General features: G+C 38.5%; 2 protein-coding genes across 2 annotated transcripts; both read left to right on the top strand.

Annotated features, from left to right (window-relative positions):
* The first annotated feature begins 1,186 nt into the window (after nucleotides 1-1,186).
* LOC101310352 lies at nucleotides 1,187-9,975 on the top strand. Its single transcript, XM_004288356.1, has 10 exons — nucleotides 1,187-1,649; nucleotides 3,162-3,339; nucleotides 3,436-3,664; nucleotides 4,127-4,266; nucleotides 4,822-5,111; nucleotides 5,283-5,495; nucleotides 5,578-6,063; nucleotides 7,730-8,386; nucleotides 8,713-9,216; nucleotides 9,489-9,975. Exons 1-10 carry the CDS (start codon nucleotides 1,380-1,382, stop codon nucleotides 9,714-9,716), a joined length of 3,195 nt encoding a protein of 1,064 aa, XP_004288404.1. The 5' UTR covers nucleotides 1,187-1,379; the 3' UTR covers nucleotides 9,717-9,975.
* Nucleotides 9,976-10,587: 612 nt separating this feature from the next.
* On the top strand, nucleotides 10,588-11,314 carry LOC101308032 (lysosomal beta glucosidase-like; the record flags this gene model as incomplete). Its single annotated transcript, XM_004289406.1, has 3 exons — nucleotides 10,588-10,664; nucleotides 10,814-11,061; nucleotides 11,148-11,314. Coding segments are annotated over exons 2-3 (402 nt in total), but the record flags the coding sequence as incomplete, so codon positions are not given.
* Nucleotides 11,315-11,319: the final 5 nt, after the last annotated feature.

The raw sequence follows: 11,319 nt of genomic DNA on the forward strand, positions 1-11,319 counted from the left end.
AGACCATTTTATACCTTTGTTCCTGAAATAGTAACTTTGGTTTTTAAACCGTAACTTCTTCATACGAACTCCGTTTTTGAAGTGTCACGTGTTCACGAACTCGGTTTAACGTCCTCTACGATTTTCATAAAGGATTCTCAAATTTTAGACGAAGGAAAAAGTTAATTTTTAGAGCCTTAAATAGTTCGGAAACAACAGTAAAATTAAAAATGAAGTCGTTTACGGTCTAACTGACGGTAAACGAGTCAATTAAGGTCCGGGGCGTTACAGGCGAGGCTTGGAAGGCAGAGCCACGAATGTTGCAGGTTGTATCTTCGCCATGCTACGAGTAACGTGAACCGAGGATTCGCTGCTTGACCTCGAAGTCGTTGGTTTGGATTTCTTTGTTGAGATGGCTTGGGTTTCTTAGAGGCATTGGTCGTTAAATTTTATATGTCTACAGTGGCTTGGGCTTTAAAACCCTCCGCTCTTCTTAACCCGTCTTTGCGTTATGAGCCCGAGTGGGTTTTGACCCTAATTTGACCCTATGTGGCCCACATAACGAACCGACTAGTGGTGGGTGGTGTTGAAATAAGAGGGTCGGGCACGTGTCAGATGACCGAATGTAACGTGGCCACTTCAACTTGTTTCAGTCACCGAGTTCGGTTCAACGGTTTTGTTCGTCAATACAAAGCAGGAATCCCCAAATTACCCTTGGTGTTGAAGAGCGGAAGACGTTTGCGTTGTGAGGAAGAGGGCATATTCTTATTCTCTTTGTGGGTTCTCTCTCTCTCTCTCTCTCTCTCTGTGTAACAGAAATCAAATGAAATTATCTTGTCTTGTCTGCTAAGCATAGCAACCAATGTGATGGACAAATCAGGTGGCACTTCATTTTCTCTTATTTTTATGTGATTCGTTTTGGTTCTCCAGTTTATATCTTGTAGTCATCGCTCTGTTATTAATTTGTGGGTATCGATTATTTATTGATTTGATGGTCCGGTGCTGATGCCAAATTTGTGTTAAAGTTTCCATCTTTCCCCCTTTTTGCTGCATCACGGAAATTTCTGATCAATTGCGTCATTCTACGTTTCAAATCCTATAATTTCCACAGCATTTTCTGTTGATTATCAAAGAGATGATTTCCTTGGTTTAAACACGTTATAGTTGTGCTAGTACTGACACACTAGCTCAATATGCAGAACGTGGCTTCCCTAGATCATCGATTATTTCTCTTCTCGCATGAACTGCGCTGGGATTGTCTTCAATTTCAGATTAGAAAGCAAATCAACTTCAACGAGGACCCTTTGAAGTAAACAACTGTTGGGTTCTTTGAAGAATCTGACTTTATACATTTTATCTGGTGGCAGCTACTATATTGTTGCTAGCTTGTGATTACAAAAATGGATTTTTCACTTCAAGGAAAGAAACAGATTTTGCAGACACATGCTCGTAAAAATTTGTCAAGGGGAGCCCACAAAGATCTGTGGTTTGCTGTGCAACAAGGGTCATTGGCCGATGTGGATTCAGCACTATCCTTTCTGAAGAAGAGTGGTAGTAATATTAATTCAAGAAACATATTTGGTCTCACTCCTCTTCATATTGCAACTTGGAGGAATCACATTCCCATTGTTAGGAGGCTTCTTGCAGCTGGAGCTGACCCAGATGCCAGGGTTTGCTTCTGTTCTCATCTTTAACTTTCATTAATTATTGATATTAAAGCAGTTTCTTTTAGATTTTCAAGATCTCTTATGACTACTTATAGTGAATCATACTTTTCTTGCTTTGGAAGGAGTAGTTAGACTCAAAAGGTTAGATTAGACACAGAATCTAGGGTCAGTTGTATTCTAGTTTTCTTACTATTGTTCATAAGAAAGAGTTCTTGGATTCAATCTGTATATAAATTGGGCACTTGGGTCTCTAAATCTCAACTCTAAATTCCACTGACGTAGGTGATCTTGTCCAAATCCAAGCAATAAAGTTCCAAGAAAAAAGTTTTAACCACAATTCCTGACACCATTGGCACCACCTTTCCCGCTGGTGTTGCTTGTATTTTCACTGGTACCATCTCTACCTGGCATTCATTTTAAACTGATCTTCTACCATGTTCTTAATTCCATCATTTTGAATTTCCTTGAATCTCAAATACGCATCCAGAAAACATCAAATATCAAATGAACAACCAAATTTCTCCTCTTCCTGTCATCTAATTGTATAAACATGAAATGATTTCTATTGGATATTAGCATAGAGTTAGGCAACTTAAGATCATGGTATGTCTAAAGGGAATTCTGAATGAAATAGCTTATGGGAGTATGTTGAAGTTTAATGAAGTCTGACAAAATGCCTATCATGTATATACTAATACTAAAGTGTGCAAACCTCTTTGTAATGAAAGAAAAAATCGATAATGGTGAGTAATGTTTACCTGTTTCTCGTTACCAATTCCAAAGCTATAAAAGATATCGCTATTATCTTTCTTGGATCTTCATGAAACAATTGTAAATTCAGATTGCTATTTTCTTGTCCTCATTCTACTGGTAGTTTTTATTGTCATACTTGGAAGGGTCTGTACTCTACTTTCTGTTTCTCAGTCTTCAAAAGGTGTGCAGTTGTTCGTCTACAGATAATGGCCTCGTAGGTTAAGTTGATTTGTGAATCAGTATATTTATTTTTTATTTATTAATAAGACTAGAGCAATACAAGAATTTTGCATAGGGTAAAGTAGTAAATCATTGAATTGTATGTTGGTCAGTACTTCTGTTGTCTTTACAATAATAGATCATCCTTTTATTAGTAGAGTTCCTAGTAAGTGGTGAATTTTATTGGAACAAACTTGGTAATTGGTAGCAAAGCTTATTATTTGTATGAGAAATGATGACTTGGGTCCTAGATCAAAATTATTTTAGACCTTCAGTCAAATGAAAGTCTGATTCTGCTCACTTCGGTTCTAGATTAAACTTGTGTTGCTTTCGTGGCTTTACCTTGTATGGAGGCTTTAAATTACCAATTATTTTTTACAACTTTAGAAAGTACAATTTATAGTAATCTATAATTAGGATGATATTTTATTTTATTCAGGTGCTTTAATCAAACTGGTATGAATGATAGTATTGTATTCTATTCAGGTGTTTCAATCAAAATGGTTCTCTTTGTTTCTCATTGAAAATTCATATTCTTTGTAGGATGGGGAATCAGGATGGAGTAGCCTTCACAGAGCTATGCATTTTGGTCATCTTGCTGTGGCAAGCATACTTCTCCAGTGTGGTGCATCTATCACACTGGAGGACTCTAAATACCGAACACCTGTTGATCTGATATCTGGGCCTGTGTTGCAAGTTCTTGGTAGCGGCCAGAATTCAGGTATTACCAAGTGCTTACATAATGTCTGAGGGTCGTATGTTTTATTTTCAAATTATATACTTGTAGGGATTGCCTTAAAATTGTTGTTGACCTCAGTAACTACAGAGGTTTTCAGCTGGGGAAGTGGTGCAAACTATCAGCTTGGAACTGGAAACGCACACATACAAAAGTTGCCATGCAAGGTTGATGCTCTTCATGATTCTCTAATCAGGTCTGTTTCTGCCGCTAAATTTCATAGTGTAGCAGTTACTGCTCGAGGAGAAGTGTATACTTGGGGATTTGGAAGAGGAGGACGACTTGGGCACCCTGATTTTGATATACACAGGTACAAACATAGTTGTATCCTTGATGACACAGCTACCAATCTTAACATTCATTGATATGGCATTTCTCGGTCATATCATTATATTCGGTATTCTGAAGTTCTCGACACAGGTTATTGTTGTTATTATTAATATATATATATATATTTTTATATTAGTTCAATTCTGTTAACATGTTATCAAATTCGAGTCTATAACCTTTTCACCTATTAGATGGTCATGCTCTGAATGATGTAGATATTCATGCTTTTTTATTTAATGGAAATTAGCCAATTAGGAATGTGGATTCTGGTGGCCACAATTATACTTGGAAGTCTCTTTGTCTATAGGACCATTCTCTGGACAAAGTATACTTGAAAATTGCCATGTCACTAATCGAGGATGTCACTCACTGCACAATCCTCTTGTTGTATGGTATGTTTTTGTTAATCCTCGGCTGAATACATTTTGGTCTTTGTTTTCAGCGGTCAAGCTGCGGTTATCACTCCTCGGCAGGTAACATCTGGTCTAGGGTCCCGTCGGGTTAAGGCAGTTGCTGCAGCTAAACATCACACTGTTGTTGCTACAGATGGTGGGGAGGTGTTCACCTGGGGATCCAACCGAGGTATAGTGGTTTGAAATTTACTGAAACAATATATTTTTCTCTCGTTGATGGGTTTGTTTAAATGGTGTTCACATGGTCAGTAACTGACCAAGGAATTCTTGGTGAGCCATCATTGAATTAAGATCCAAGGGAGGAAATAGATATACTTAAGTTGCAGTTGTTTCATTTTCCACCCTTCCAATGAGATTTGACTAGAGTTTTCCTGGTCAGTTAATGTCTGGTATGAATAAACTAATTATTGTGGGTGTTCACCTGGGGATCCAACCGAGGTACATCATATAGTGGTTTGAAATTTACTGAAACAATATATTTTTCCCTCGTTGATGGGTTTGTTTACAATGGTGTTCACATGGTCAGTAACTGACCAAGGAATTCTTGGTGAACCATCATTGAATTAAGATCCAAGGGAGGAAATAGATATACTTATGTTGCAGTTGTTTCATTTTCCATCCTTCCAATGAGATTTGACTAGAGTTTTCCAGGTCAGTTAATGTCTGGTATGAATAAACTAATTATTGTGGGTGATGTACTGAGGTTACGGATAATGCTGTGCAGAGGGTCAGCTTGGCTACACTTCTGTGGATACTCAACCTACACCTCGTAGAGTGAGTTCCCTCAGGTCAAAGATTGTCGCTGTTGCTGCAGCAAACAAGCACACTGCTGTGGTTTCTGATAATGGTGAAGTTTTCACATGGGGTTGCAACAGAGAGGGCCAGCTTGGCTATGGTACATCCAACTCTGCATCAAATTACACTTCTAGACTGGTTGAGTACTTGAAAGGCAAGGTTTTTATGGGGGTTGCAACAGCAAAATATCACACACTTGTCTTAGGAGTTGATGGAGAGGTAGGCTCTAAGGAATTTCAACACTAGATATAACCCAGTTGGGTTTACAAATTAAAATCTTTCTGGATTCAGTTCAACAAACATGATTGTTAGTTGGGCTCGTTCTTGAATACTTCTCCACATTTAACTATTTAAGCTTTACTTGAGCTAAATCCTACATGTATGCTGCAGGTATACACTTGGGGTCATCGACTTGTTACGCCTAAACGGGTTGTTGTCACCAGAAATTTGAAAAAGGGTGGAAATTCCACTTTGAAGTTTCATCGCAAAGAACGGCTGCATGTGGTTTCGATAGCTGCTGGGATGGTACATAGCATGGCTCTCACAGATGACGGTGCTTTGTTTTATTGGGTTTCTTCAGATCCTGATCTTAGATGCCAACAGGTTTACTTCATGACACCAGTGTATCTGTTGTCACTTTCAAGTGAGAAAAGCTAACCACTTTTATGTGTTCTTTTATCTATAGCTTTACTCGCTGTGCGGAAGAAATTTGGTGAACATTTCTGCAGGGAAGTACTGGACTGCCTCTGTTACAGCTACAGGTGATGTTTATATGTGGGATGGGAAAAATGGCAAGGATAAGCCACTAGTTGCAACTCGGTTACATGGTACAAAGCGGGCTACTTCAGTTTCAGTTGGTGAAACACATTTGTTGATTATTGGTTCTCTCTATCATCCTGCCTATACTTCCAATGTGGTGAAGGATCCACAGAAGTCAGTTATCAGTGAGGAGCTAGAAGAGATTGATGAAGATCTTATGTTTAATGACATAGACTCAGAGAATCCTTCACCTATTATACAAGATGATGACTCCAGCAAGAATGCCGTACCAAGTTTAAAAAGTATTTGTGAAAAAGTGGCTGCAGAGAAATTAGTGGAGCCACGAAATGCTATCCAGCTGCTTGAAATTGCAGATTCACTCATGGCAGATGATCTAAGGAAGTATTGTGAGGTAATACTCATGGACTGCTAACTATCAGCATCTCAAATTCTACAGATTCAAAAATGCATCCACTCTTTGTAGGTTTGTGAATTTTCTGAGCATCAAATAATACTGCTTATTAATCCAGTAATTGTTTGAGGTTCTCAATGCATCAGCTACAACTTTGTTAGAGAAGAAATACCCTTAGGAATGCGAAGCATAAACTAAGCCCAGCCCTTTTGGGTCCAAAGTAAAGTCTCCATGGTTGTATAAGGGTACTATTCAGTGAATTCATAAAATATAAATATGCCAGGAGTCTTATTTCAGTTTGTGGAGAGTATTTATATGAGTCTAGTGATTTTAATAGTGTATTTAAGTCTAGGTGGGTACAAATGTCTTTGGTATTCCAAGGATGAGTTTTATCGTATTCCAAATTTTAAGCCTATATGGCAACCTGTTCTAATTTTAAATCGAAGTGGAATGAAGAAAAATTGGGTTTGAAGAAAGGCTTGGTGCGTGAGTTCTTTCCCCTAACCTCCCTTACTCTATATCCCCTGCTACAGCTTCAGAACCTCTCTTCCCTCTAAAATTCTTTGTGTTTTCTTAATCGTCACATGTTTGGTTCACAATCGTATACTCTTTGACGTACTCAGTCTGGAATTTTTAGAGCATTTTTTGAGACTTTATCTCTGATTTCATATCAATCTTTTTTTGTCTAGGGCCAGTCCATTCCTTTCCTACATATACTGCCTCCATCCGTATGCTTCTTATACTAGGCAAACAGTTAAAACAAGTAATTGTTGTACACAAGAAATCATAATGTGACGTGAAACCGAGCCTTCTAAGTTATTTCGTTATATATTGCTAGACAGTTTTTTACTTTCCCATGATTATAAGACCTCTTGGGAAAAAAAAAGTCTCTATTTTTGGAGAACTGCAATTGTTGGGATTTGTGTTTTCGTCTCCTGTTATTTGTTTTTGATTGTCTGTTTGACCATTCAAGTTGGCTGCCTATGGTGTGTGACCTATTTTGTTCTCATCATTATTTTTATTTGAAGGTTTTATGGAATTTCGCAAATGTTAAACCCCACTCTCTCTCTCTCTCTCTCTCAACAAATTATCCAATTAGCTGCTACCCAATGCTCTAATGTGAAGTGGTCCCTGTCAGTCACCACTCTACCTTGTTATGTAGTCCATAATGCATTTCTGAATGTCTGGTGCTTCTATTCAATGTAGTTAAAAGGCTACCATTGTCACATTGGCACATCATTTTATTTCACCTCATGCTTCTTTTCTTGTGACTTCTAAGGCCTGGTTTGGGATTGCGTCGCTTTTAAAAAAAATCAGCTTTTGTCTGCACTTTTGGATTTGATAGGGTTTGGTAAATCTAAAAAAAGCAGCTTTTATTTTTGGCAATTACAGTTCAGCTTTTCGAAGCAACCTCAAGTGTGCTTTTAAAAGCTGCTGTGATAATAACACAGGACTCATGTCTTCACAGTACTTTTGAAAGTAATACTTACCAAACATGAAACTGTTTTAATTCATAGCTGATTATTTTTCCAACACAACAGCAGACAGCAGCTACAGTTTTTTTTTTTTTTGGAAATACTAAACTAGCGCTAATGCAACTTATCACAGCATTGTACATTACATGTTATCTTTATTTACTCAAGCTGTTTTAATTTCTTGAATGCAGGACATTGCTATACGAAACCTTGACTATATTTTTACCGTATCATCACAAGCTATAGCTGGAGCCTCACCAGATATTTTAGGTAACCTCGAAAAATCATTGGATTTGAAGTCATCTGAACCATGGAGCTACCGTCGTCTCCCAACTCCGACAGCTACTTTTCCTGCTGTTATTTATAGCGAGGAGGAAGATAGTGAGAGTGAGGTTCAAAGAACACGTGACAGCCGTACCAAGCAATCTACCTCCAATATTGAAATGCACCAGAGACCAGATTCCTTTTTACAACCCAAAGATGATCCAAGTCGAGGTATTGGCAAGGAAGTTCGAGCCTTGCGGAAAAAGCTGCAGCAAATTGAGATGCTCGAGGAAAAACAATCCAATGGGTATCTTCTTGATGACCAGCAAATTAAAAAGCTTAAAACAAGGTCAGCTTTAGAGAATTCACTTGCTGATCTCGGGGTTCCAGTTGAGACTACAGAGTTGAAGGAATCATCTTCAGTTCTCCCAGATGGAAAAGGAAACAAAAAGGTTGAGCTTTCAAGAAAACTAGGGAGAAAGAACAAGCAGATTACAACGCAAGTGGCTCGGCTTCCTGCAAGTGAAATAGAACCAAACCCAATAAAAGGTTCCTTGAATAGTGAACTCTGCTCAGATAATAAGGTAAGCACACTCTTAACTTGATGCACTAATCAAGTCTAGTTTTTGAATGGGTTACATTTTAATTTTGAGTAGTTTGAATAGGGTTGAGATCTTAAAATTTTTTGCACGAATATTTTAGGAGCTTCTTTAACATGTGTGGTTGTTTCCAGTAATGTGTTCTAATAGAATTGTTTGCAGACCCACCACCATCTTTATCTTCATTTTCTGATTTGTTTGAAGAATGTAGGTGAAATTAAAAGTCTAGGGACGTACCACCATCATTATCTCCATTTCTGATTTGTTTGAAGTATAATGTCTCATAGGAGGAAGATTCCACGGTTGGTGAGATTATGACCAGCCAAACGACGACAGAGTCGGCTTTATTTTTCCCGAAGGAGAAGTTAGATTCAACAAAGAACCATTTGTCACCAACAGTTTCCAAGAAGAAGAGTAAAAAGGGTGGGCTTTCAATGTTCTTGAGTGGTGCACTTGATGACTCCCCCAAGTATATTGCTCCTCCACCAACCCCAAAAAGTGAGGGTCCTGCATGGGGTGGGGCTAAAATTTCCAAAGGATTTGCGTCTCTCCGTGACATTCAAGATGAGGAAATTAAAATCAAGGTGCATCAATCAACTAGGAATAAAGATCCCTTGGAAGACCCTGTCATCGCTAAAGGTGATGGGAAGATCCTTTTGAGTTCATTTTTGCCTTCTAAGCCAATTCCGGTAGGTTCAGTTGTCTCGACTTCTGCTTCACTGGCAAATGAAGGAGAAAGATATACACCTCCCTGGACTGCTTCAGGAACTCCTCCTCTTGCTCGTCCATCTCTTAGGGACATCCAAATGCAGCAGGTATAGGAATAGCACTCCCTCCATAGTAATTTTGGTTTGAATTTTTTAAACTATACTCAAAACACACAGAAAAGTCTTCTTTTTTTTTTTTTTCCCCTTTTGTGTCCTGACATACTGTCTGTGACATGAGTTGTTTTTGTTGCCATATGCTACCATATTGAGGTCTTTTTTGGTTTGTTTTGTTTTTGGAAATGACTAGCTCATTAGGGACTACAACCCAATATTGAGATCTTTTTCAGGTGTTCATATATGCCTTTGTTTATTTGAAACAGAAAGGAAAACAACAGCAAAATCTGTCTCACAGTCCAAAGACAAAAACAGCTGGATTCTCAGTGACTAATGGTCTGTGTTCGCCATTGGACTCTTCTGGAGTGAACCGCTGGTTCAAACCGGAAGTGGATGCAGCCTCATCTATTCGTTCAATCCAGATCGAGGAAAAGGCCATGAAGGACCTTAGGCGCTTCTACAACAGTGTTAAGGTTGTCAAGAACACTTCTTAATGACGGCTTGTGTTTGGTAGAAATTGAGACCCTGGTGCCTAATTGTATAGTGTAGCTTAGGGATATAGTTCATTCTCATCAAGTTTATGAGGCAAGTCTTCCCATATACTGCCGTCAGTGGTAAATATTCTGCAATGTAATGTAGCAGCAATTGACACCATCATTCTTTAGGTTTTTCCAATAATCTGTTCTCAGTGAAGAGAAGAATGAGAATAATCTTGTCATTTCAGTAATGCTGGCAAATATATGGCTATCTTTGATAAAAGTAAACTTTGGCTGAACTTTGTGAAGAAAAAGCTATGCCTAGGGCTTTTCAAGGCTAAAGATTAGAACTGGTAATTGATTATTTTCATTAATTAGATATTTGTTCATAGAACAGAGATAAGCATATATGATATTCAAATTTTGAAATAGTATAGTGGTCATCTTACCTATCATTCAAACTCTACAAAGTAGCTGCTAGTCTGCTACCACAACTGGCATTTGAAAACTTATGGATAATCCTATTCGTACCCGATTTACTAGGTAAGTATGAAGTCTTAGATATGTACAACTCTTGTAACGCAAGGTATCATCTTAGGTATGTAGTTTATCTAGTGTTCATATGGACGTGTCGGCAGTATTTGAGTTTTCTTCTGTTTTGTTTTTGTGCTCTTTGTTGTAATGTTATCCCGGTCAAACTAAAAGACCACTCGCAAGCTGATTATATACGACTCCAGTCTACAAACAAACAAACCAAATATCAAGGGCAAAAGTCTGCGTCACAATTCGTCCATATATCAATCATATACAGTAAAATATAGAACTCTTTAAATTCCACCTCTGTCTGTCTATATTTGAAATCTCCAACATCACATCCTTCCCACAACCCTCTCTCTCTCTGACGACTCTCTGCTTTGAACACAGCCGAGACTGATTGTTGAAATTTTCTAGAGCAGCTAGAGCTCTGTAAGTCCATTAATTAATATCCTGAATGAGCAGCTAGCATGAAGTTTTCTATATTTTCTTTCATTCTAGACATATGTCATGTCTTCAACTACTTCTCCTGAACTGAACTGGTTTTTGTTTATATTTTGTAACTATACATGAACATCTAGTTTGTGACAGGCAATGGCGAGGGTGCTGCTTCTTGTGCTATGCCTGTGTATAGAGGCGGCGGCGGCGACCGGAACAGCAGAAGCAGCAGGTGGAGGAGGATACCTGAAATATAAGGACCCAAAACAGCCCTTGAATACAAGGATCAAGGACCTCCTGGGCCGGATGACTCTGGAGGAAAAGATTGGCCAGATGACGCAGATAGAGCGCAGTGTTGCTTCAGCTGAGGTCATGAACAAGTACTACATTGGTAATTAATCAATCCACCATATATATATATATATATATATCACAACCTGTTAGTCTTTATTCTCAATTGGATTGGGGAGCCTGCAGGGAGTGTCCTGAGCGGCGGTGGGAGTGTACCCTCAAAACAAGCTTCTGCAGAGACTTGGGTTGCAATGGTGAACGATTTTCAAAAGGGTTCTCTATCAACTCGCCTCGGTATTCCGATGATTTATGGTATCGATGCTGTTCATGGCCACAACAATGTCTACAAGGCAACAAT

This window comes from Fragaria vesca, linkage group LG1 (assembly GCF_000184155.1).
Source record: "Fragaria vesca subsp. vesca linkage group LG1, FraVesHawaii_1.0, whole genome shotgun sequence".
Classification (NCBI taxonomy): Eukaryota; Viridiplantae; Streptophyta; class Magnoliopsida; order Rosales; family Rosaceae; genus Fragaria; species Fragaria vesca.